The following is a 27,939-nucleotide window of genomic DNA, read 5'->3' as shown; positions in this document are numbered from 1 at the left end:
TTCCAGAGTGGCAGAATATTCCAGTCACTGCTTGTGCTTCTGAAACTGCAAAGAAAATTTCTATCCCTGTTTCTTCCCAGTATGGCTCACCTCAGACAGTCCTCAAAAATCTGATCAGTTTTGGGCTAGCAGAGACATCACTTTCCCAATCCACAAAGCCAAATCCCAGTCACTAGATCATGGTTACTCCAATAAGGCTTTTCACTCTGAAACACCCCATCAGGTGTTGCATCCAGTTCTCTGGAATTTAATCCATGTCTATACCAGTCCTGAGGTTATGTGAGGCTCAACCAGTAACAGAGACTTCCCACAATGCCAAAACAAATACTGTTTTTATCAACCAAGTCATATATACATATATGGATAATACATCCTTGGAAGATAACACAAGTAATTGGGAACAATAATTACTTCAGAGGAGTACGCCTATTGTGTGTGTTGTGGGTGGGGTCATGGGGAGGTGAGTAGAACTTTTACTGTTCACTTACTTTTTTATTTTTTATTTTTTGAGACAGAGTCTTACTCTGTCGCCCAGGCTGGAATGCCGTGGTCTGATCTCAGCTCACTCCAACTTCCATCTCCTAGGTTCAAGCAATTCTCATGCCTCACCCTCCCAAGTAGCTGGGATTACAGGCACATTCCACCATGCCCAGATAATTTTGGTATTTTTTAGTAGATACGGGGTTTCACCATGTTGGCCAGGACGGTCTGAAACTCCTGGTCTCAAGCCCCCCTAGCTCTCCCAAAATGCCAGGATTACAGGCCTGAGCCACTGCCCGGCCCCTACTTTTCACTTTATTTACTTATTTTATTTTATTTATTTGTTTGTTTATTATAGTCACATTTATCATTTGCTTGGGTTTTCTCCTTTCTGATGGGTTATCACAGTTACTGACTCAACTGTGATAGATGCCTAGGTGCTCCATTGAAAACCGAGGCTAAGAAATGCTTTGTAAGTGCAAACTAGGAGAAAGATATTTAGTATTTAATATCTGCATAAAAGCCATCATGAATGGGTTTTTGTTTTTGTTTTTGTTTTTTTGAGACAGAGTCTTGCTCTGTGGCCAAGCTGGAGTGCAGTGGTACAATCTCAGCTCACTGCAACCTCCGCCTCCTGGGTTCAAGTGATCCCCTGCCTCAGCCTCCCGAGTAGCTGGGACTACCACGACACCCAGCTAATTTTTGCATTTTAGTAGAGAAGAGGTTTCACTATGTTGGCCAGGATTGTTTCTATCTCCTGACCTCGTGACCTAACCACCTCAGCCTCCCAACAAATGAGTATGTTTTAAATAAACAAGCCAGCATGTGTATTTTTCTCTAGTCACCATGTTTTGTCTCCTAAGTCTGTAGCTTGCAATGCTTACCAGCACACCAGTCACAAACCAGACAGAAATTGGATTTATCTACAGTGTTCAGAATTGAGATGTGCCACAGCAAAATTTTAAAACAATAAGTTAGTTATTTTAAAACAATAAGTTAGAAGCCACAAAGACATAAAATATATTATGTACTAGAAAACAGATACCATGCAACCTTTGCGCCATAGATTTCCATTTTGAGACTCAACTTCTTAGAATGATTATTCTTAAGTTAATGAAAGGTATGATTAATTGGTTGATGCATAAAATATAGCTAGCAGGATGGATGGAAAAATAAAATGATAGGTAAGTAGAAGGACAAATGAATGGATAAAGAGAAAGATGACAGACATATTAGATAGGAAGTTGAGAGAGATAAACAGATCACTGCTTCTCAAACTATCTGTGGTGAAGGACCAGGGTTTTATTTCAAGACCAGTATGTAGTCCTATTGTGGATGGCTTATATACAGCTCACACCACATGTGACTCACCACACAAGATTGACACACCCAAACTACCCTGTTCCACAAGATAATTCGATTGGTCACCTGGGTGGATGTCACAGCAATGCCATTCTGCCATAAAGTTTCTAAATACTCTCAACTTCTGTATCTAGCTCATCATAGGCCAGTTACAATTGTACACTGGCATCAGTCCAGGGACCATACTTTGAGTGGCACTAAGATATATAATCAGTTACTTCCCAGCAGTATGCTATCAATTCCTATTGGTTGGGCATCCAATCTAACTGGTTAGTGATTTGCTAGACCATGCATCACCCTTGTATAAGAAGGATAAGTAGACTGATTGACAGAACAGTGGATGACAGATAAATTAGGAAACAGACTAGCTAGCTAATAAATTAGAGGGAAACCAGAGAGCTGTTCTTTGTGCAAAGAATATTTCTGAATAAAGTATTAACAATGGTACTTTCTAAATGGGAAATTCAGGGAAGATCAGAATTTCTTTTCCATTTTCCTCCTTCCAGCAGTGTTTGAGCATATATAATTTTTAATTAAAAAGAGAAAGAAACAATTTAAATGTCCATCAATAGAGGTCATGAAGGACACTTAAATTCCTATACAAAGGAATAGTATATGGTCCTTAAAGAAAACAGATATTTATGTACAGAAGAGAAGTGAACTCTGAGATATATTATACTAAGTGAAAAAAAAGAAGGTGCAGAATAGTGTGTCCAGTACACTTCCATTGTATCATGTTGACATGGTCTAGGTGCCTATCTACATTGACACATGCATGCCTGTACTCACACAGTTTCTCTGGAAAAACAAAAAAGTGGTACTCTGGGGAGGGGGACAAGAGGACTCAGGGAAAGTGAAAGAAAGACCCTTCCCAGTAAATGCCTTTGTACTTATTTTAGCTTTTTGGTATTTACATGTATTTCTTACCTCTTTGCAAACTTTTTTTTTTTTTAATTTAAAGAAGTCACCTGAAAACACAAACTTGAGAGTTTAGAAAATATGCTCCTAAGAGGGCAGGGCATCTTCAGGGGACTGGGCCTAGGTGGGCCCTGGTGGGATGACTGTGGTTCCAGAATCTCAGTTTTGTCTGTGTCCAGTTGATGAGCCTCAGAGGAACTAAGAAACTACCCAAACCACAAGAGAATATTCTAGGAATAAGCAGACCCAACAACTATTCATTTACAAGCAGAAATGATAGATCCAGCAAGGGTGGTCCCAAGTCAAGGGTAGCCTGGTATCCCACTTACTTGGGAAGTAAAGACCACCCACAATTTTAAAACCGTACTTGCTAAATTAAGTATAGGAGCTATGAATAAACAGATAGAAAGACTATCATTCCCAGACCCTTTTAAGTCAGTATGAAATACTTAGTTCTGTAAACAACCAGGAAGATCTCAACATAGATGACAATGGTGGGGTCTTTTTTTTTTTTTTTCTTTTTGAGATGGACTCTTGCTCTGTCGCCCAGGCTGGAGTGCAGTGGCACGATCTCAGCTCACTGCAACCTCCGTCTCCTGGCTTCGAGCAATTCTCCTGCCTCAGCCTCCTGTGGTGCACACCACCACGCCAAACTAATTTTTGTATTTTTAGTAGAAACGGGGTTTCACCATGTTGATCAGGCTGGTCTCGAATTCCTGGTCCATCTGCCTCAGCCTCCCAAAGTGCTGGGATTACAGGAATGAACCACCACACCCAGCCCAATGGTGGGGTCTTATGCTACAGTCAGATAAAGCTAGGACTGGTGTATCTCAAAACTATGGGGTGAAAAGGTTGACATTTACTAGCAAAAGGTCGATGAGCCCACCCTAACTGAAGAGTAGGATGCATAATCATCTACCAACCAACATCTATCTTTTAATACAAGTCAGTACAGGCTCCTCTTGGTCTGAAAACACATCCTAAGCATTTCTGCCTCTATACCTCTCTTCCCATCCCTTTTTTCCTGGAAGGCTTGTCTGCACACCTACCTATATTTTTCCCATTTTTTCAAAGTTCCATTTATGTCCAAGCACCTTTACGAGACTTCTCTGAACACCCAGCCTTTATCCACTGCATTTAGTATCTGGAGCTCTGACATTAATCTTGCAGTCAAAGGGGCACAGATAGGATGGAATGCCATTTCCAAGCATGTCAGACTCTTACAAATTCCAGGGTGCAAGCTTAGAATGAAAATGGCTAAAAATAAATAATACAGGATTCCTTTCAAACAACTACTATGTGCCAGGCACTGTGCTCAAGTTGTACAATGCCAAGCAAGATAAACATGGCTCTTGTCCTGATGGAGGTTACAGTGCAGTAAAAGGAAAAAAAAAAAGGCCAGGTGCGGTGGCTCATGCCTATAATCCCAGCACCTTGGGAGGCTGAGGTAGGTGGATCACCTGAGGTTGGGAGACCAGCCTGACCAACATGGAGAAACCCCATCTCTACTAAAAATACAAAATTGGCTGGGCATGGTGGCACATGCCTGTAATCCCAGCTACTTGGGAGGCTGAGGCAAGAGAATTGCTTGAACCCTGGGCGGATGTTGCAATGAGCCGAGGTTGTGCCATTGCACTCCAGCCTGGGCAACAAGAGCAAAAGTTCATCTCAAAAAAAAAAAAAAAAGGAAAAAACAGTAATATGGGAGTGGGGCAATGACTGGGGAAACAAAAGGGCCTATGGGAGGCGGAACAAGAGCATCTAAACCAGAGTGGGGGCTGCAAGTCGGGAATAGTTCCTACAGGACGTGGAATCTAAGCTGATATCTGAAGGTAGTGGAGGAGTTAAGCAGGCAAAAAGCAGGGAAATAATGTTCCAGGCACAGGAAACAGCTTGTGCCAAGTTCCTGAGGCCAGAAGGAGCATAGCCAATGGGAGAAACTGACAGACATCCCGTACAGCTGCAAGTTTCAGACCTGTAGCCATATTAGAAATGACTGACTTAGGACACACCTTACAAAGGCTTCCAGCAAACCAAGGTGGAAGGCAGCTGCTCAAGGCTCTAGAATCACAGGTTGAAACCAGCTCTCCTGCCTGGTTTGTCTGTGTTCCCCTTCTTTCTCCAGATTCTGTCAGCTGCCTGCAGTGATAAAGCTAGACACACATTTCTTCTTTTAGGACATACTCATGTTGCTAACACACACAAGAGTTCAATGATTTTTTTTTTTTAGATGGAGTTTCACTCTTGTTGCCCAGGCTGGAGTGCAAATGGTATGATCTCAGCTCACCACAACCTCTGTCTCCCGGGTTCAAGGGATTCTCCTGCCTCAGCCTCCTGAGTAGATGGGATTACAGGCATGTGCCACCATGCCTGGCTAATTTTGTATTTTTAGTAGGGATGGAGGTTCTCCGTGTTGGTCAGGCTGGTCTCGAACTCCCGAGCTCAGATAATTCACCTGCCTTGGCCTCCCAAAGTGCTGGGATTATAGGAGTGAGCCACCGTGCCCAGCTGAGTTCAATGATTTTTAGTTGTAAATCAGCTGAATTGGCTAAAGATCTTTCAGGTGGCACAAAGGCAAGGCCTTGGAAGATTGCAGCCCCCTTCACCACCTAAACCCGGAACAATAATAGGAATGAACTTTCGATGGTGGTGGTTGTGCCAGGCGCTGGGCTCAGCACTTTAATGTTTTTTCATTTCACTTCTTCCCCTGATAGCACTGAGCAAGTGAACATCATAAGTGCAGGAAAGAGAGCTTGCAAATAAAGAGTAAGCTGAAAGAAATTGATATGCTCTAAGACCCGCCACAAGCCCACTTTTTATCCTGACGTGACTTTTATGGAGACATTATGGAGAATTCTGGGTAGAGATTTTTAGCAATTACTGTATCCACTTCATTTCTAAAGAAAACAACCCAAAGCAAAAAAAAAAAAAAAGACTATTTGCTCCCAAAGAAACCATTTTGTAAAAACTCCAGACTTCTGATACTGAACTACAGCTAAAAGATTCCCCCACTGGAATGCCTGTGTTCACTGTAAAATGATGTTAATTTATTCATGGTGGAAATCTATTTTGTTTTTTCAGAGACAGGGTCTCACTCTTTTGCCCAAGCTGTGGCACAAACACAGCTCACTATAATCTTGAACTCCTGGCCTCAAGCAATCCTCCTGCCTCAGCCTCCCAAGTAGCTTGGATTACAGGTACATACCACCGTGCCTGGCTAATTTTTAAAAAATTTTTTGGCCGGGTGCAGTGGCTCACTCCTGTAAACCCAGCACTTTGGGAGGCCGACGTGGGCAGCTCACCTGAGGTCAGGAATGCAAGACCAGCCTGGCCAACATGGTGAAACCCTGTCTCTACTAAAAATACAAAAATTAGCCAGGTGTGGTGGCAGGTGCCTGTAATCCCAGGTACTTGGGAAGCTGAGGCAGGAGAATCAGTTGAACCCTGGAGGAGGAGGTTGCAGTGAGCCAAGATCAAGCCATTGCACTCCAGCCTGGTTGACAAGAGAGAAACTCTGTCTCAAAAAAAAAAATTTTTGGCCGGGCGCGGTGGCTCACGCCTATAGTCCCAGCACTTTGGGAGGCCAAGGCAGGTGGATCACAAGGTGAAGAGATTGAGACCATCCTGGTTAACCAGGTGAAACCCCATCTCTACTAAAAATACAAAAAATTAGCTGGGCATGGTGGTGCGCACCTGTAGTCCCAGCTACTCAGGAGGCTGAGGCAGGAGAATTGCCTGAACCCAGGAGGCGGAGATTGCAGTGAGCAGAGATCGCGCCATTGCACTCCAGCCTGGGTAACAACAGCAAAACCCCGTCTCAAAAAAAAAAAAAAAAAATTTTTTTTTGGTAGAGACAGAATCTAGCTATGTTTCCCAGGCTTGTCTCAAACTCTTGGCCTCAAGTAATCCTCCCACCTCGGCCCTGCAAAGAGATGGGATTACTGGTGTGAGCCACCTTGGCAAAACTCTTGATAAGAATAAAATACAAATAGGCACTGGAGGTGTACTACCCATTTCTGATATATTTGGGTTTTCTTCCATCATCTCTATCTCACCATCAATGACAGTTCCAAATGGGATCACCCAGACTCAGTTGAGAAGCAAACTCTAAAGATCTATCCACCACTCCACCACCACAGTTATGTGATCACCAAGAATACATAATTATAAGACCTAATTATGGGCCACACAATTGGCATGAGACAGCATGGCATAAAGATAGGAACACAGGTTTTGGAATCATGGAGTTCTAAACTCACTTGTTAGGTGACCCCAGGACATTGACTTAACCTCACTGAACTTCAGTTTACTCAACAGTAAAACGAGGTAATAATATATACTTGTTCATGGGATCACTGTGAAGGTTATAAGAAATAATACATATAAAAGCATCTAGGGGGCTGGGCGCAGTGGCTCAAACCTGTAATCCCAGCACTTTGGGAGGCCGAGGCAGGTGGATCACGAGGTGAAGAGATCGAGACCATCCTGGTCAATATGGTGAAACCCCATCTCTACTAAAAAATACAAAAAATTAGCTGGGCATGGTGGTGCGTGCCTGTAATCCTGGCTACTCGGGAGGCTGAGGTGGGAGAATTGCCTGAACCCAGGAGGTGGAGGTTGCAGTGAGCTGAGATCGCGCCATTGCACTCCAGTCTGGGTAACAAGAGCAAAACTCCGTCTCAAAAAAAAAAAGCATTTAGGACTATGAAAAAGTTTTATATGCATATAATTCTGTTGTTATCTCTCTGAGAAGTGCTAGAACTCTCTGCCTTGTCTGGCATACAGCAAGTCATCAACAAATGTCAATTATCTTTCCTGCTCATCTCTCCCTCTTCTCTATTTCCTCTTCCTCCCCCATCCCACACACAAAAACAGCCCAATTTATACTAACAATCTAGATTCCAAATAATAAAAACTACATACTTCTCAGATGGAGTTGGGTATCCCCTGCCCAAGATGCTGAAGCAAATGGGTACTCACAGTGAGCATTCCTATTTAGGTTTCTTTTAACCAGGAAAGTATACTCTAAGTCCTTAAACTTAAAACTGACTTTCAACTCCAGATCCAGGTTGTCATTCAGAGCCACAGCTGTAACCCAGAGTCAAAAACCACCTGACCCAAAAAGAAAAATTAAAAATTAATTAAGTTTTTTAAAAAACCACGTGACCCTTTTGCCACGGTTTCTGCTTCTGATTTTGGCTGAGTAAGCAGACTATGTGTATTGGGAGAGAGGGAAGGGAAAGCAAGAATTAACTTGTGCTATATATCTCCTGTGTGCCAGATGCTTTAAATATGCTCATAGTTCAAACCACCATGCAACAGGTATCACTATCTTCACGTTACAGACAACTGAAGAAGCAGACAATATTTTTTGAACGACAAAAGGCCCTTATGAAAATAGCTACATAATACTGTCATTCAAATAAAAACAGAAAAAACAAGCCAGAGTCAGAACAATTTTTAAGTAAATACGTTCCAATAGAAAAGAAGTTGAAAAACTTACCTCCTACAAATCATTTCTTAAGAAGTTACTCAAGCATGTACTACAGCAAAATGAGGGTGTAAGCCAATAAAATAGAAAGACATGAGAAAAGGAAACAGCACTTCCAGCCATGGAAAAAAGTCCCAGGATGACAGCTCTGTTGTGGGCCTAGTGAACAATCAGTTCAGAAGGGCACAGAATGAGAAAGGAATCTTGGCATAAAGCTTAGGGAAAGAAGGCTTGATAGGGTAGACAAGATTGAGAGCCTGAAAACTTCTGAGATCATACTAATGGCATATAATGCACAAACACATTAAAAGGAAACCAGAAATACTAGGAAAAAAAATTAAGAAAGTCATGGTCCAAATGTGAAAAAAACTAAAAGGTAACACAAATTTAAATAACTGATGAAGAGTGGGAAAACAAACAAACAAAACAAACCCATTTGACTTGGAGCTAGGTATATCGTCCTTTTCACCGGCCCAGGAATCCTAACACCAGACCCATAGTGCAAGTCTAAAATCCAATCCTAACACACAAGGCAATGAATAATTTCACAGAATTGTAGTCATGTAAATGTTGCCTATGGATTTTCAACTTTAAGAATCATTTATGAGCCAGAGCAATCAGGCAAAAAAAAGAAATAAAGGGTATTCAAATAGGAAAGGAGGAAGTCAAAATGTCTCTATTTGCAGATGACATGATTGTATACCTAGAAGACCCCATTGTCATAGCCCAAAATCTCCTGAAACTGATAAGCAACTTCAGCAAATTATCAGGATATAAAATCAATATGCAAAAATCACAAGCATTCCTATACACCAATAACAGACTTAAAGAGAGCCAAATCAAGAACAAACTGCCATTCACAATTGCTACAAAGAGAATAAAATACCTAGGAATACAACTAACAAGGAATGTAAAGGACCTCTTCAAGGAGAACTACAAACCACTGCTCAACGAAATAAAAGAGGACACAAACAATGGAGAAACATTCCATGTTCATGGTTAGAAAAAATCAGTATCGTGAAAATGGTCATACTGCCCAAAGTAATTTACAGATTCAATGCTATCCCCATCAAGCTACCAATGACCTTCTTCACAGAACTGGAAAAAAACCACCTTAAACTTCATATGGAACCAAAAGAGAACCCGCATAGCCAAGTCAATTCTAAGCAAAAAGAACAAAGCAGGAGGCATCACACTACCAGACTTCAAACTATACTATGAGGCTACAGTAATTAAAACAGCATGGTACTGGTACCAAAACAGAGATATAGACCAATGGAACAGAACAGAGGCCTTGGAGGCAACACCACATATCTACAACCATCTGATCTTTGACAAACCTGACAAAAACAAGCAATGGGGAAAGGAGTGCCTGTTTAATAAAAGGTGTTAGAAAAACCGGCTAGCCATGTGCAGAAAGCAGAAACTGGACCCCTTCCTGACACCTTACAGCAAAATTAACTCCAGATGGATTAAAGACTTAAACTTAAGACCTAACATCATAAAAACCCTAAAAGAAAATCTAGCAAAACCATTCAGGACATAGGAGTAGGCAAGGACTTCCTGACCGAAACACCAAAAGCATTGGCAACAAAAGCCAAAATAGACAAATGGGACCTAATCAAACTCCACAGCTTCTGCACGGCAAAAGAAACAGTCATTAGAGTGAATCAGCAACCAACAGAATGGGAAAAAATTTTTGCAGTCTGCCCATCTGACAAAGGGCTGATAACCAGAATTTACAAAGAACTCAAACAGATTTACAAGAAAAAAACAAACAAGCTCAATCAAAAGTGGGCAAAGGATATGAACAGACACGTTACAAAAGAAGACATACATGAGGCTAACAAACATGAAAAAATGCTCATCATCACTGGTCATTAGAGAAATGCAAATCAAAACCACATTGAGATACCATCTCACGCCAGTTGGAATGGCGATCATTAAAAAATCTGGAGACAACAGATGCTGGAGAAGATGTGGAGAAATAGGAACACTTTTACACTGTTGGTGGGAGTGTAAATTAGTTCAACCATTGTGGAAGACAGTGTGGCGATTCCTCAAGGACCTAGACATAGAAATTCCATTTGACCCAGCAATCCCATTACAGGGTATATATCCAAAGGATTATAAATCATTCTACTATAAGGACACATGTACACGAATGTTCATTGCAGCACAGTTTACAACAGCAAAGACCTGGAACCAACCAAATGCCCATCGATGACAGACTGGACAGGGAAAATGTGGCACATAAACATCATGGAATATTATGCAACCATCAAAAATGATGAGTTCGTGTCCTTTCTAGGGACACAGATGAACCTGGAAACCATCATTCTCAGCAACCTGACACAAGAACAGAAAATCAAACACCGCATGTTCTCACTCATAGGCGGGTATTGAACAATGAGAAGACATGGACACAGGGAGGGGAGCATCACACACTGGGGTCTGTTGTGGGGAAATAGGGGAGGGACAGCGGGGGGTGGGGAGTTGGGTAGAGAGAGCATGGGGAGAAATGCCAGATATAAGTGAAGGGGAGGAAGGCAGCAAATCACACTGCCATGTGTATACCTATGCAACAATCTTGCATGTTCTTCACATGTACCCCAAAACCTAAAATGCAATCATAACTAAATAAATAAATAAAAAGGGAGGGAATCTCTAAAAAAAAAAAGAATCATTTATGAATAACATGGTCAACTTTGGGGCAAAGCACAAATATAGGTTATGGGCTCAGCACTTTGGCAATGTAAAAGCAACAATGTCAAAAAGTGAACGAAAGAACTAGTTGCAATCCAAATGTTACTGACATACAGCATAAGGAATCAAGAAATACTATCAAAAGTTGACTAAATCCAGGTGTGGTGGCTCACACCTGTAATCCTAGTGCTTTAGGAAGCCAAGGTGGGAGGATCACTGGTGGCCAGGAGTTTGAGAACAGCCTGGGCAGCATAGGAGACCCTGTCTCTACAAAAAGTTAAATTAGCCAAACATGGTGGTGCATACCTATAGTCATAGTTACTCAGGAAGCTGAGGTGGGAGGATCACTAGAGTCCAAGAGTTCGAGGCTGCAGTAAGCTATGAATGCCATTGCACTCCAGCCTGAGTGACAGAGAGAGACCCTGTCTCCAAAAAAAAAGTTGATTTTTAAAAAAAGGTGACCTAACAGACAAACTTAAAATACTGGAACAGCAAACTTGGGAGAGAAAAAGAAAACTAGCTTAAAGAGCTACATTCTCACTTTCCTATCAGGTGCTAAAAGTTGATAAATCAAAACATGGTGGTAAAAGCACATTACTTAGGCTTAAGAAGGTAACAATCTAAGAACTGAATGAAAACAGTTGAAAAAAATTAAAAGGTTCCCTCTGTGAGCCTTGAGGAGGTGAAGGAAACCACTGTTTTTCAACAAATGTCCTCCTGTATATTAGATTTGTTACCAAGTGCATGGATCACTTGGACAAAAATAATATTCTATCACACATTTCAGAAAAGACAAAACACTAAAATTGTCACTAAAAATTAAAAGTAGCAGCCAAATGTTATAGTCGGAATTGTATTTAAGAGTAGGATAAAATCTTTTTCTTATAAAATCACGTTATTCAAATGAAAGTTTTTTACAAGACTGTTTGCAATAAAGATGGGAAATTTTACTGAAGCTAGGTAAGTTTCTTCTTTATAATTCCTCGTTTTCTGATTTATGTACAAAAAGCATGTATTCTATTTATAATCGGAGATCTTTTAAAAATTTGATCTTTAAAAATGTGACCCGTATTCAGTGTGCCAATTTGCCCAACGTCTCCACACCCCAGCCTGATACAGGAGATTTAGAGGACAGCAATAATGAATGAACACAGTGGTTTTCAGAGGCCAGGTGTTTTAACATTCAATCTGCTCCCTTGTTACACTAATTTTTTAAAAATATTTATTTAGAGACATGTTGGGGGTGATAGGGGCTGTAGGTGGGCACCACCACGCCCTGGTCATTGCTACTCTAAACGACTATCCGAATACCACAGGAGACCTGAACATCACAGGAAAGGTGTGAATGTTTGGCAAAGGTGCCTTTAGGAGGTTCCAGAAAGTGATTAGATTATATACCCCGGAACAATCTTACCTAAGAAAATGACAAAAGGCTTCCTAGATGTCCAGGCTCTGTTTCCCATTAAGTTCATTGTTTAGCTAAGGAGGTGACATGGGGGAAAGGTGGAGGTGGGAAAAGGAAAACTTCCCTAAGTAGACAGCAATAGATTAGAGGTCCAGTCCGGGGTCCACCATTAAATAACCACACGACGGCCAGGCACGGTGGCTCACACCTGTAATCCCAGCACTTTGGGAGTCCAAAGCAGGCAGATCACAAGGTTAGAAGTTCAAGACCAGCCTGACCAACATGGTGAAACCCTGTCTCTACTAAAACTACAAAAAATTAGTCAGGCATGGTGGCACGTGCCTGTAATCCCAGCTACCCAGGAAGCTGAGGCAGGAGAATCGCTTGAACCCAGGATGTGGAGGTTCCAGTGAGCCGAGATTAAGCCACTGCACTCCAGCCTGGGTGACAGAGTGAAACTCTGTCTAAAAAAGAAAAAAATAGAGAAAATAACCACATGACTTTCCCAAAGTCACATTGCCACCCTTCCCTGGCCTCAGTTTTCTAGTCAAAAACAAAACAAAATAAAATTGACCCTTGTCATTCTTAAATCCTTTCATTCTGATGTATAAAGCCCTCAACTCCCAACAGAGTCAAGAAAAAGATTCTTCTTCAGGCTAGGCATAGTGGCTCATGCCTGTAATCCCAGCATTTTGGGAGGCCGAGGCAGGAGAATCACTTGAGTCCAGGAGTTTGAGACTGGCCTAGGCAAATAGTGAGATCCCATCTCTACCCTGATCAAATAAAAAAATTTTTTAAAGAGCCGGGTGTGATGGCTCACACCTAGAATCCCAGCACTTCGGGAGGCCAAGGTGGACGAATCACAAGGCCAGGCTGATCTGGCCAACATGGTGAAACCCTGTCTCTACTAAAAATACAAAAAATTCCTGGGCATAGTGGTGCGGGCCTGTACTCCCAACTACTCAGGAGGCTGAGGCAGGAGAATAGTTTGAACTAGGGAGTCAGAGATTGCAGTGAGCCGAGATCGCACCACTGCACTCCAGCCTGGTGACAGAGTGAGACTCCATCTCAAAAAAAATAGAAAGAAAGAAATTCAGAGAACTCTTGGCAGACTGCTTATCCTGAAAGACAATAGTCACTGACAAATTCTTAAGCTCTCTTAGTCACTTGGCCAAGAAACTTCCAGGGATCAGGCCATCAGATCAGGCCAGCCTTACACATTTTTTTTCAGCTGTCATTTTCATTGACTACCCAAAGTGAAATGAAGAAGATGCGCTCTGCTTTGGATTGGAGAGTGGTTGGGGGATGGGCAGAGAGATCACAGCAACTTTCTCTAAGTCCAAGGCTAACTTCTACTTTTGCCCTCATTCACAGGTAATTCTGACCTACTCCAATCATTCAAAACACAATGTACAAAATAAATTTTTTTCTTTTGCTTTTGTTTTGGAGTGTTTTTCTTTCTTTTTTTTGAGACAGAGTTTCGCTCTTGTTGCCCAGGCTGGAGTGCAATGGCTCAATCTTGGCTCACCGAAACCTCCGCCTCCCAGGTTCAAGCAATTCTCCTGACTCAGCCTCCTGAGTAGCTGGGATTACAGGCATGCGCCACCACGCCCAGCTAATTTTGCATTTTTAGTAGAGACGGGGTTTCTCCATGTTGGTCGGGCTGGTCTCAAACTCCTGACCTCAGGTGATCCACCCACCTTGGCTTCCCAAAGTGCTGGGATTACAGGTGTGAGCCACCGCAACCAGCCGTTTCAGGGTCTTTTTCACCTAGCTTTCCTCAGATATTAGGCAAGCCTAACTCTTATTTCATATTTTTAATAACCACAGTTATACTCATCATATATGTGTATGTGTATGTGTATATATTCATAAACATAGTTTAGAAATCATGTGGGGTCGGGCATGGTGGCTCAGGCCTGTAATCCCAGCACTGCAAGAGGCCAAGGCAGGTGGAACCCTTGAAGTCAGGAGTTCAAGACCAGCCTGGCCAACATGGTGAAACCCTGTCTCTACAAAAAAATACAAAAATTAGCTGGGTGTGGTGGCATGTACCTATTGTCCCAGCTAATCAGGAGGCTGAGGCAGGAGAATTGCTTGAACCCAGGAGGCAGAGGCTGCAGTGAGCCAAGATCGCACCACTGCACTACAGCCTGAATGAGAAAGCAAGAGCCTGTCTTAAAAAAAAAATCATTTGGGACTAAAAATGACCCTCAAATTATTGACAATTATTGGTTCTCTTTGTATTTATTACTAAGTCCATGGCAATAAACACTACAATAAAATATTTGAAACTTCATTTACCTAATTAATATATAATGCCAGCTCTTTTGGACCTGAATGCACTATATAAACTGTCATCCTTCAGAACAATATCATCACATTTAGAAAAATGTCATGTTATTACATCACACACTTGACTCCACCGGCTACTTAGAAGTCAAAGCACTGAACACATGTCCGAACTATCACTCAATAACCCAGAGAAGACCAGCTGTGGCATAAACGACCATCAAGTCAGTTTCAGCATCTCAGCATTGCACCAACCCAGAAACAAAAAAAAGAACTCCTTGAACAAGATGTCAACAGCCTTGGGATGGGCAAGGAATAAGAATTGGTCACTGGTATGAGTAAAAGGGCTCACCATAATAAACTTCATCCATCATTGTGTATTCATTCTTAGGGTTCAATTCATGACAAAGAAATGCTCGATTAAACTTTTTAAATTGTACATAATGTCTCCACTTTTGAACTAAGGCTACTCTACTAAAGAAATATGAGCTTTAAAATGAAGTCTAAGTCAAGTTCTTAGGAGAGGAGTTTCCCTTGCTGGCAGTGCAGGCAATCCTGAAGCAAGTGCCTCCATCCATGGCTTTGATAGCCTGACCCTACGACCCCACTGGAACATTTCAAGTTCCAGCTTGGGTTCTCCTGAGGAATGTAGTTATCTTAGGGTACCACAATTGGAACAATCTCCTCCAGTGTTTGAGAATATATCTTCCTGTGGGGTGTAATTTGAAAATTTGAACCTAATGTAAAATTCATGACATCAACAAGCTGGAACAATGTGAAAGGAAGAAGAGTGACGAAGCAGGCTTGTGATTTGATGATATCTAAGGTTAACAAGTTTAATGTGATAAAACTCCTGACACAATTTCCACACAATTGATTTGTCCAGCCCACAACTACATCACTGTGCTGTGTGGTCATTATGTCATGCAGCTGGGAGCAGTAAGGCCTACCAGCCACAGTTCACTTTTCCGGCTTGCTTTTCCCAAGAAGATAGAGACTGCAGACCACCTACTCCACCAAGAGTCCCTCTGTTCCCCAAGCCTCGCAGCTTTTCTCTCATTTATCTTGGTGTCACAGCCCAAAGGGCCTGGCTCTGGACTATCTGACTTAGAGTGGCCAGGGAAAAGGCTAAGGGTCTGTGCATAGGAGTCGGCTTCAACCTGCAGATTCAGGGCAAAGTCACCTGTGTGTTTTATGGTGGATGAACTTCACCACACTCTCTTCTGCTTCTTATCCCTTACAATTCCAACACCCAGAGACTCATTCCTTGCTTCCAGCTCTCCATATCTGTGAAGGACACGCACCATCTCTCCCTCTCTCCCTCTCTCCCTCTCTCTCTCCCTCTCTCTCTTTCTCTCTCTCTCTCTCTCTCTCTCACACACACACACACACACCCATACACACACACGAAGACTCGCGTGCGTTGGGCACCGTGACTTGGTGTCCCCTTCGGATCCAGGCTGACTTACTTGAGGAAGTACCTCTGGCCAGTGGCGGTGAAGGTCATCTCCCAGCCCGGGGGCAGCGGCAGCTCGTCGGTCACGTCGTAGGACTGCTGGCGGAGGTGCGCGTGCTGCTGCGCGGGGCTAGCCGGAGCGCCCGCGCCGGTGCCCAGCTGCAGGGACGCGGGCGACGAGTGCGAGCGGACATGCTGGGCACCGCCGGCCAGCCGAGGCCCCGGGTGGCCTCCCGACGAGTCGGTGCTGGACTGGCGCGAGTGCGAGCCCGAGTCAGGCTCCTTGAAGAAGGACTCCGGCAGGATTTTCTTCCGCCACGAGCTAGGCTTCGGGTTCATGACAGAGTTGAAGAGGGCTTCGAGGTCTGTGTCTAGGTCCTGCGTGACGTGGATCACTTGCTGCCCAGGCGGCGGGAGCGGAGGGGGCGCCGAGGCCGGATTCATCTTCTGCAAAAAGAAGGTCAGATTAGCCTTTTCTTTAAAGTCGGAGGAAGTGGGTAAGCGGGTTAGGGGGTGAGAGAGCGAGATGGTGGGAGGAAGAATAGAAGGAAAAGGAAACGAGGAGACAGATAATTGCCCGCCTGGAGATCCCAGACACTCAGCGGTAAGACCAGCAGGATGGGGGAGGGGTCCCTCCTGGCCTCGAGAATTATGCAACTTTCTTGAAGCAAAGAAGTTGCCTGGAGGAGAAGGAAGGGCGGGGGATGGAGGGAGTAACTGCACTCGCGGCTTGCGGAGCCGCAGAATGGCAAAGCAAAGGTCGCAGCTTTCCAGGACAGGCAGCCCCCCGAAAGAAGTTCAGCCCGAACCAACTCCACGACGTCTCGACTCCGGAAGCCCGAGGAGCCTGGAGTCCTGGAGCGGTGCTGGGAGAGCGCGCGAGCTCCAGCGGGCACTACCTGGGCGGGCAGCGAAGCTGAGCCTGAGCGCGCGGCGGCAGCCGTCCCGCCCGAACTTGCCGTCGGGCCTGGGTCGCTCGGGTGAGTCCCGAGTTTGCGCAGCTGGAGCCGAGGCGAGGCTGACAAATTCCGACCAGACTCGGTGCCTGGCAGCCTAGGGGCTTCGGCTCTCACATCCCCGGAGCTGGCCTCAGGCGCTTGCGCTCGGAGAGAAGGAGGCGCAGGAGAAGCAGACAGCGCGGCCGCAGCAGCTCCCGGACTGTCCCATAAACAAAGTTTGGAGCAAACTCCCACCCCCAGGAAAGAGGCGGGCCCGAAAGTTGAGCTATTGAATTATGTATGACCTCCTAGTCCCCAGCCGGCAAGCCCCCGCTCGCCCCTCCTCTTCCTCCTCCTCCTCCTCCCACCCCGGCTCCAGAAAACCCTGGGCGTGATGGGTACTTTACTGGGTAAGAGGAGACGGGTGCCCCCCACCCACTCCTCCCGACTGCGCGGACCTCTCCCGCGGAGCCCTACATCTGCATTCCTTTGAGTTTACCACGGACTTGGGGCGGGATCAAAGGGAAAGTGGCCCAAGCCTGTTTCATCAAGGGGTTGTGGACCGAAACCAAGGCCGGGGGTGGCGGAGGGCACGCGGACGAGGGGCTCAGGCCTGGGAAGGGCCGGTCCTGGACGCTGCGCGCTCCCCTGTAGCCGGGCGCCGAGGCCGGCAGCACCCGGAGCGCTGCACTGACCCGCGATTCTGCCCGAGGGCCGGCCTGGGTGCGCCCCGGCGCGGGGAGACACCAACAAGGCCAGCCTTTCCACGGGAGGCTGCTTAGCTCTTGTGACCATATTTGGTCTGGCGAGGAGGCATCTTGGCTGCTTGGCTCTCAATTGTCTGCTAGAGCACAGACGGTGCCCAGAAAGTGCCTCTGTCACTGGAGATGCGGCTTCGCCAACGGCTGCGTCGTAAACAAACAACTTTCAAACCATTCATCAATCCTTAATTTCCTCTACGGGGGTGACTCAGGCCTCTAGGGATTGAGAAGAAATCGGGTCAAAGCTGGGTGCTGGAAGAGAAGAGCAATTGCGCCCCCCTCCCCCGCAACATCCGTGAGGGTTGTGGGAGGATTGGAATGTCCCTGCCGCCCTCCAGGGAGCCTGGAGCAGGGATAGAACCCGAGCAGGTGGCTGGGAGTAGTGAGGGTGCGCCAATGACCTGGAAAAAGCCACCCACCTTCCCACCGACTAGATCTGGGCGAGGGGTGGAGACCCCTTGCCTCTAGCTAAGGGAAGAAGGTCAAGCCTGGTGAAACAGCTCTGGGAAGTGGGAGGAGGCCTTGCCCTTCAGAGCAGCTCAATTCCTTTTCTCTGGTTCTCTCTCCACTGAGGGGAAAAGGTGCGGGGCGACAGGGGCGTGGGGGGAATGGCGAGGTAAGCCAAATTGCAGGAAGCCCTTACGCCACCCCATCTGATTCAAATAGTTTATAAAGAAAATCAAATAAGACAATGTAAAGCACTTCGCATAGCACCTAGCTGGTTACGTAAGTGCTTGTTAAATAAAACAGAACTGCATGTTCTGTAAGTTGACGTATTGTGCCTTAATATTTTTACAGGGTAAAATAAAGTCAAAGTTAAAATCTGGAGTTGCCTTGAAGGAGAAAGTTTAAGGAAAGGACAAGGCCACTAATAGTTTTGCCTTGGAAAAGGTGGAATTTTGGGGCCACTCCCTTGAATGGCTGTATCCCTACCCAAAACAGAACTACACCCACCAAAGTGAGCCACTTCCCCTGTTATCTGGGGAATTGGAGGTGTGCTCCAATTCCAGACTCCTCACAGACTGGAAAAAATTAGGACTGCCTTAAATGAAGGCAGGCATAGATGTAACGTCCGGTTTTTTTTTACATTGTTTGTGTGTTTGTGTTGAGACAGAGTCTCTACTGCCCAGGCTAAAGTGCAGTAGCCTGATCTCGGCTGGCTGCAACCTCTGCTCCCTGGTTCAAGCAATTTTCCTGCCTCAGCCTTCAGAGTAGCTGGGTTTACAGGCGCCTGCCACCATGCCCAGCTAATTTTTGTATTTTTAGTAGATATAGGGTTTTGCCACTGTTTTCAACACTGTTTGAAACAGGGTTGGCCAGACTGGTATCAAATTCCTGATCTCAAGTGATCTGCCTGCCTTGGCCTCCCAAAGTGCTGGGATTACAGGTGTGAGCCACCACGCCCGGCCATGTATCATGTTTAAACATAAGCAGAGGACAGTTCCTTTCAAGAGCCTTTGAAACCAGATGTTTTCCATGCAGCAAGTTCTCTGCCCATAGGACTGGCAAAAGGAAAGGGGAAGCTAGCACAGGTCACTCCTTGGAAAGTAGAATCTTTGCAAGCTACTCTCAGAAGCCATCACAGTTGCAATGATGGGGGAAATACGCTATCAAACTAGAGGAAATGACTGGAACATAATGATACTAATTCAGAAGGCTGACTCGATGATTAAAGGATGAGAACTTGAAGCCAGCCTGGCAAGGTGGCTCCTGTCTGTAATCCCAGCACTTTGTGAGGCCAAGGTGAGTGGATCATGAGGTCAAGAGTTCAAGATCAGCCTGGTCAATATGGTGAAACACCATCTCTACTAAAAATACAAAAATTAGCCAGGTGTGGTGGCACTCGCCTGTAGTCCCAGCTACTTGGAAGGCTGAGGCAGAAGAATTGCTTGAACCTGGGAGGCAGAGGTTACAATGAACCAAGATCGTGCCACTGCACTCCAACCTGGGTGACTGAGCAAGACTCCATCTCCAAAAAAAAAAGACCAAGAAAAAGAAAACTCGAGGCCAGCCCTACTCCAGGAAGCTCTTCATCCCAGAAGAAAAGTGAGAATCAGGGTTGGAATTGGATGGGCAAGGATGCAGTCTTCGTTTCTTTCCAAGCTTCAAGAAATCTGAAAGGGAAGTTGTCCTTAACACAGGATAACTGAAAAACTCCCAGTTCCAAAATAGCATATAAGACGTAATAGTGAATAAGACAGAAAATTTGCTATTTTCCCAGCCCTATAGCTTCAGATTAAATAACATTTACAGGTATTTTGTATGTATCGTACTGCCCATAAGAGGCAGCATAGTGAATAAGTATATAGTTTCTAGAGCAAAACACCTGAGTCACCTCAGACAAGACATATAAGCTCTCTATTTCTGGGTTTCCTCCTTTGTAAATTAGGAACAATAACATTACCCACCCACACAGGATTCTTGGTTAAAACATATACAACTTTTATTTGTTGATATTTGATTTAGAACACAATCTTTGAAGCTGGTTCTACCCTCTACATTATGTAAGTAACTTAGCCCAAAGTTACAGTTTACTCATTTACAAATTGGAAATGCTATATTGCTGCCTTTCAATGGCCCAGCCTCATGGTTTTTTTGTTTGTTTGTTTTTTGAGATAGAGTCTCGCTCTGACACCAGGCTTGAGTGCAGTGGTGTGATCTCGGCTCACTGCAACCTCCACCTCCCGGGTTCAAGCAATTCTCCTGCCTCAGCCTCCCGAGTAGCACCACCACACCCAGCTAAATTTTTATTTTTAGTACAAACAGATTTTCACCATCTTGGCCAGGCTGGTCTTGAACTCCTGACCTCATGATCCACCCACCTTGGCCACCCAAAGTGCTGGGATTACAGGCATGAGCCACCGTGCCTGGCCAGGCTCATATTATTTATACCTCATGTAGCCCCTTCCACTTAATCTGGACAGGGCTAGTGATTTGCCTTAACCAGGAAAATGCAGCAGTGAAGTTATGCCAGTCCCCTGCCTTTCCTAGCCCATCTCCTAGGAAGGTAGGTTTCCACTTTGTAATTTTAGGAGACCTGAGCCACTAGGTAAGAAGTCCAGTTACCGTGCTGGATAAACCACATGAAGAAGGAAAGGCTCTGAGATACTTGGAGAGAGGGAAAAGTCCAGCTGCCCAGCACCTGAGCTGAGCTCACCCTCAGCCAACCCCACCAGCTGACTGCAAACACATCAGTGACCACCAATAAGAACAGCAGAGCTGCAGAGCCAAGCCCAGCCCAGATTGCAGAACTGTGAGTAAATAAAATGGATATTGCTTTAAGCCATAAATTATTGAATTTTTTTAATGCAGAATGTGCATTCTAAGAAAAAAAAAGTAAATAAATTTTTTTTCTCTTTTTTGAGACAGAGTCTCACTCTATTGCCCAGGCTGGACTTGATCTTGGCCCACTGCAATCTTTGCCTCCCAGGTTCAAGCGACTCTTGTGCCTCAGCCTCTAAAGTAGCTGGGGACTACAGATGTGCACCACCTCACCCGGCTAATTTTTTTTTTTTTTTAAGACAGAGTCTCACTCTGTCGCCTAGGTTGGAGTGCAATGGCAAGATCTTGGCTCACTGCCACATCTGCCTCCCAGGTTCAAGCGATTCTCCTGCCTCAGCCTCCTGAGTAGCTAGGATTACAGGTGTGTGCCACCACTCCCAGCCATTTTTTTTGTATTTTTAGTAGAGATGGGATTTCACCATGTTGGTCAGGCTGCTCTCGAACTCCTGACCTCGTGATCTGTCCACCTCAGCCTCCCAGAGTGCTGGGATTACAGGCGTGAGCCACTGTGCCTGGCTTAATTTTTGTATTTTTTTTTTACGTAGAGACAGGATTTCACTATGTTGGCCAGGCTGGTCTCGAACCCCTGGCCTCAAGTGATCGCCTGCCTTGGCCTCCCACAGTGCTAGGATTACAGGTTTGAGCCACCTCACCTGGCCACAGATAAGGTTCTTAACATAAAGCCTGCTTAACATACTAAAGCACTCAACAAATAATGGCTGTTTTGTCTCATGGAGACCTAAAGAATAGATATTATATTATATGACCCCATTTTACAGATAAGAAAACTGGATTGATGAATTTGAAAGTATTTTGTCCAAACATATACAATGAAATCATGTAAAAAACCTGAGGTTTCAGCCTAGGGTTTGTAACTCTAGAACAGAGTGCATTCTCCAGAGTGCATCCTGTGTCAGCCAGGAGTTCCTCCCTGGTATTGCCATTTTAAATCGTGTGATACCTTTGTCTGACTATCTCACAGAGAAACTCCACAGTTTTTATAAGATAATCAGTTGAGAGCACACTCCTGCTGATATATATGTAAATCTTTCCATTTGCAAACACTTTCCAAGTCCATCCCCTGCCTCTACATCCTCCCCTCAACATACTTCCTACTGAAGATTCTCTTGAGTCATCCCTTTCTCTTCCTTCTCTGTTCACATCCAATCAGTGGCAAGTGCTATTGATTCTTTCTTCTGGTGTCCCCCAAATCCATCCTTTCTCACTCCCACAACAAGACCTTATCTCAAAATGCTTGAAGTAGCCTCCTAACTGGTTTCTCTGCCTCCAGTCTCTGGTTTCTGGTCTCCTTCTTTTCTGATGTCATTCCCTAGCTGCAAAGTTTTTTTGTTTTGCTTTGTTTTGAGATGGAGTCTTGCTCTGTCGCCCAGGCTGGAGTGCAGTGGTGCCATTTTAGCTCACTGCAACCTCCGCCTCCCAGGTTCAAGCAATTCTCTGCCTCAGCTTCCGGAGTAGCTGGGATTACAAGCACCTGCCACCACACCTGGCTAATTTTTTTGTATTTTTAGTAGAGACAGGGTTTCACCATCTTGGCCTGGCTGGTCTTGAACTCCTGACCTCGTGATTCACTCAACTTGGCCTCCCAAAGTGCTGGGATTACAGGTTTGAGCCACTGCACCTGGCCCAGGAGTTTTCTTTAACAACTGTTCACAAGAACGTAAGTCAAAGCTATCAATCCAGCACTAAAGGTTTCCCAAAAACTACTATCTTCATACCTTTCTGACCCTGGTTCTTACAAGAGACTATAATAAAGTGTCTTCTCCCACTTCAGCCAGGCTCTGACCCAAGCATATTCGGACTAATTCTTTACTACACCTATCTGATGTCTGCTATTTGAATTCTGCTCAAAATTGCCCTACCAACTATTGCCAGGCATTCAGTAATCTCTCCCTTTTTCCTAAATTCTCCTTGTTCTTGTCTTTTTCATTCTCTGCACATATAATCAAACATAACACTGCCGTATATTGTTTTGTTTTGGTTTTTGAAACGGAGTCTCACCCTGTCATCCAGCCTGGAGTGCAATGGCAAAATCTCGGCTCACTGCAACTTCTGCCTCCTGGTTTCAAGCAATTCTCCTGCCTCAGCCTCCAGAGTAGCTGGGATTACAGGCATGTACCACCACGTCCAACTAATTTTTGTATTTTTAGTAGAGATGGGGTTTCACCATTTTGGCCAGGCTGGTCTTGAACTCCTGACCTCAAGTGATCCACCAACCTCTGCCTCCCAAAGTGCTGGGATTACAGGCCATGAGCCACCTTGCCTGGCCTGTATTGTATTGTAACATTTGCCTCAGAATCTCTTGCCTCCCCAACTAGATTGTAAATAGCTGCAGGGCTAAAAGCTTACTTTTCTTTATGAGGCCGGGGGCAGTGGCTCACACCTGTAATGCCAGCACTTTGGGAGGTCAAGGCAGGCGGATCACCTGAGGTCGGGAGTTTGAGACGAGCCTGGCCAACATGGTGAAACCTTGTATTTGCTAAAAAATACAAAAATTAGCCAGGCACGGTGGCAGGATCCTGTAATCCCAGCTACCCAGGAGGCTAAGGCAGGAGAACCGCTTGAACCTGGGAGGCAGAGGCTGCAGTGAGCTGAGATTGCACCACTGCACTCCAGCCTGGGATACAAGAGCAAAACTCCATCTTAAAAAATATATATATCTTTATGAAACTGCTCCTAAGAAACCCATAATTCCTTCTGAGAGCATAATGATCTTTACATGATTTTGCCCATTCCTCTTTCGGTACCCACTAGTGTACTCTGAACAGTTTGTTAGATATTCTCCCACTACTCACTACAATTTCAGCTACTTCTGGACTCAACTCTTTTTTTTTTTATCATAATTTTATTTTATTTTTTTAATTGCATTTTAGATTTTGGGGTATATGTGAAGAAAATGCAAGATTGTTGCATAGGTACACACATGGCAGTGTGATTTGCTGCCTTCCTCCCCATCACCTATATCTGGCATTTCTCCCCATGCTATCTCTTGGGCTTTCACTATGTTGGTCAGGCTGGTCTTGAACTCCCGACCTCGGGTGATCCACCCACCTTGGCCTCCAAAGTGCTTGGATTACAGGCGAGCCACCACACCCAGCCCTGGAGAACAAGTCTAAGAGGACTTCACTTTCTTTTTGTTTTTCCCATGCCTAACAACGTGTTCTCCATGCAGAAGTATTCTGTACATGCCATAGCCTAGCCCAGTGGATTTTGCCCCTGCTATTCATCTGCCATTTTTGCTTCAGGAAAGCCTCAAGCTGCTTTTCTCAGCCCTATCTCCTTGTGGCTGACTTGTTCTGATCGACTGATTCCAGCAAAGGTATATGGTTAGAAAGTTCGTGGGGTGGCTAAGTTAGAGGACTATGGTCCCAGAAGCCCTTGGGGCAGATCCTGCCCTGACTTGCTGAACCAGTATGGAGAAAACTCCCAGAGCCAGGGTTGGGTCACCATTAGCAACTGAAGAGGAGCAAAACAGACAAGGACCTTGAATAGATAAAAGTTTGAATAATGAAGAGTCCAGAAAACTGTTGAATAAGGTTAATCTTTATTTCAACATGAGGATAAGTAAGACTTAACCAGTTCCTTGACAAATCAAAGCTGATACTCGTGTTTTTATAATTTACCATATCCCAAGTCTTTAGCACAGTGTCCAGCATGTAGCAAATATACAAATACTTAAATAAAAAAGAATTGGTGCAGCAACTCATTTTTGCATTTACTTTTTCATTGCTATGATTCACTTTGGTATTCTTTTTTGGAGATGAATCTCGCTCTGTCACCCAGGCTAGAGAGCTAGAGAGCAGTGGCTCTATCTCAGCTCACTGCAACCTCTGCCTCCCATGTTCAAGCTATTCTCCTGCCTCAGCCTCCTGAGTAGCTGGGACTACAGGTGTGTGCCACCATTCCTGGCTGATTTTTTGTATTGTTAGAAGAGATGTGGTTTCAACCTGTTAGCCAGGATGACCTCAATCTCCTGATTTCGTGATCCACCTGCCTCGGCCTCCCAAAGTGCTGGGATTACAGGTGTGAGCCACTGTGCCCAGCTGGTGTTCTTAAAAATGCATCACTGGGCCTGGCGTGGTGGCTTAGGCTTGTAATCCTAGCACTTTGGGAGGCCAAGGCAGGTGGATACCAGGTCAGGAGTTCGAGACCAGCCTGACCAACATGGTGAAACCCTGTCTCTATAAAAAACAAAACAGGCCGGGCTCGGAGGCTCACGACTATAATCCCAGCACTTTGGGAGTCCGAGGCGGGTGGATCACAAGGTCAAGAGATGGAGACCATCCTGGTCAACAAGGTGAAACCCCGTCTCTATTAAAAATACAAAAATTAGCTGGGCATGCTGGCGTGTGCCTGTAGTCCCAGCTACTCAGGGGGCTGAGGCAGGAGAATTGCTTGAACCCAGGAGGCCAAGGTTGCGGTGAGCCGAGATCGCCCCATTGCACTCCAGCCTGGGTAACCAGAGCGAAACTCCGTCTCAAAAAATAAAACTAAAAAAATAAAAACAAAACAAAACAACAACAAACAAACAAATTATAAATGCATCACTGGCATGATGATAATGATGATGATGATGGAAGACACTATCTTTTGTCTGATGTTATCTATTGCTTTAGTAATGCACTTGGGCCAGAGGAAAAAAGGCATTTTTGATGTTTGATCTTCACTTAACTTCAGTACCTTATGCAAGTTATTTATCTTTTAGTATTTCTGCTATTCAGTTTGGGGCAAGGGGCTAAAGGAAATATTTTTAAATAGGAAATATTAACTAATAGATATTTTCCTAGAAAATAAATTACACTTTTGAAAAGGCTCAACAATATACAGTATGGTTTAGAAGTTAACTATCAGGCCAGGCACGGTGGCTCAAGCCTGTAATCCCAGCACTTTGGGAGGCCGAGGCGGGTGAATCACGAGGTCAACAGATCGAGACCATCCTGATCAAAATGGTGAAACCCCATCTCTACTAAAAATACAAAAATTAGCTGGGCATGGTGGCGCGCGCCTGTAATCCCAGCTATGAGGAGGCTGAGGCAGGAGAATTGCCTGAACCCAGGAGGCGGAGGTTGCGGTGAGCCGAGATTGCGCCATTGTACTCCAGCATGGGTAATAAGAGCAAAACTCCGTCTCAAAAAACAAAAAAAGAAGTTAACTATCAAGTTATATTGCAGAGTTTCTCATTGCACCATGATCTATAGTAGTGGAAAATTAGAAATTTCCTAAAGATTTAAGAAGAGAATGGTTGAGCATATCTAACAGCTTAATATAGGCAATGAAGGTTTTGATAGTTATTTGAAAGTGTTTATGAAGACAATGTGACAACCTAAAAATATGTTTTAAATAATTTTTATAATTTTAATGAAAAAAATTCAGAAACAAAGATCTGTGAACACCATCACTATAACTTTGTTCCAAAACATGGAGAAATGAATGAAAAGATGCTAAAATTATTATTTTTGTTTGTTTGGTTTTTTTCTTTCTCTCTTTTTGTAAGATGGGGTTTCACCATGATGGCCAGGCTGGTCTTGAACTCCTGTCCTCAGGTGATCCACCCACCTCGGCCTCCCAAAGTGCTAGGATTACAGGCGTGAGCCACCATGCCAGGCAGTTTGGTTGTTTTTTCTTTGAGACAGAGTTTCACTCTGTTGCCAGGCACCAGGCTGGAGTGTAGTGGTGCGATCTCAGCTCACTGCAACCTCCACCTCCCAGGTTCAAGCAATTCTTCTGCCTCAGCCTCCCAAGAAGCCGGGACTATAGGCACACGCCACAACGCCCAGCTAATTTTTGTATTTTTAGTAGAGACAGGGTTTCACCATGTTGGCCAGGATGGTCTCAATCTCTTGAACTCGTGATCTGCCTGCCTCGGCCTCCCAAAGTGCTAGGATTACAGGTGTATGCCACCATGCCCAGCTGTTAAAATTATTTTTTTAAACCTATATAAAAATAAAAAGATAAATATTTCTCTTTGTGTGCTTAGATCTGTATATATGGGTAACACGATAACACTGAATCATCACTTTCAGAAGTCCAAACCATATTACTAGTATTATTTTGGGTGTGATGAGAGAAATAATTAGCAATGTTCAGGGTACGGGGGAATTTCAAGGTGCTCAATGTCATCCATCCATTCAACAAATACAGTACATATTTTTTGAATACCCCTTGTGTGCAAGGCCAGAAGTGATCTTTTAAGCTGAGCTTGGAAGAGTTGATTAGAACATCTGATTAGAACACTTATTGGTTGACAATTTCACTCAACTACTCCCTTTACCCAAATAAGTCCCAGATCTGGTTACACCAGCTGTTCAAGCCACTGCTCTTCCTTGTATTATTTTTCTTGGTGACAGGAGTCAAACATATATGAGCTCTACTATTATCTCTCTGTCTCAGCATTGTCCAGACACAAGTTAGGCTACTTTCAATGCCTGGTCAAAAAAGTTAATTTGTGGTTTGGAGCCAAGGAAAAGAGACTCCTCCAAACCAAAACAAGGTGGAGAGAAGACCTGGGACTCAAATTTTGCTCTATAGGAAAGCCAATTCCTATGGGCACCAGTTCAATTTCACACAGGCTTAAAAATGACTAAATTTTCTTTTCTTTTCTTTTTTTTTTTTTTTTTTTTTGAGATGGAGTCTTGCTCTGTCGCCCAGGCTGGAGTGCAGTGGCACGATCTCGGCTCTCTGCAGCCTCTGCCTCCTGGGTTCTGGTGATTCTCCTGCCTCAGCCTCCTGAGTAGCTGGGATTAAAGGCGCCCACCACCACACTCAGCTAATTTTTGTATTTTCATTTTCTTTGTTTTTTTTTTTTTTTGAGACGGAGTCTTGCTCTGTCG

General features: G+C 44.4%; 1 protein-coding gene across 9 annotated transcripts in view; it reads right to left on the bottom strand.

The window, feature by feature from the left end:
• The window catches only part of WWTR1 (WW domain containing transcription regulator 1), a 256,364-nt gene that overhangs the window by 140,050 nt on the left and 88,375 nt on the right, over positions 1-27,939 (bottom strand). For 2 of the 9 annotated variants that reach the window (XM_078354015.1, XM_054247076.2), the window contains one exon: positions 16,124-16,557. In XM_078354015.1, coding sequence (XP_078210141.1) covers positions 16,124-16,557 — 434 coding nt within the window. Of the gene's footprint in view, positions 1-16,123; positions 16,558-16,706; positions 16,708-16,919; positions 17,271-17,353; positions 17,381-17,547; positions 17,800-27,939 lie in introns of those variants that run through there. The other 7 variants (XM_078354019.1, XM_035278425.3, XM_054247077.2 and 4 more) reach the window with 7 other exon arrangements.

The sequence above is a fragment of the Callithrix jacchus genome, chromosome 17, assembly GCF_049354715.1.
Source record: "Callithrix jacchus isolate 240 chromosome 17, calJac240_pri, whole genome shotgun sequence".
Classification (NCBI taxonomy): Eukaryota; Metazoa; Chordata; class Mammalia; order Primates; family Cebidae; genus Callithrix; species Callithrix jacchus.
The sequence above is the reverse complement of the archived record's forward strand: the minus strand, read 5'-3'. Positions and strand labels throughout refer to the sequence as shown.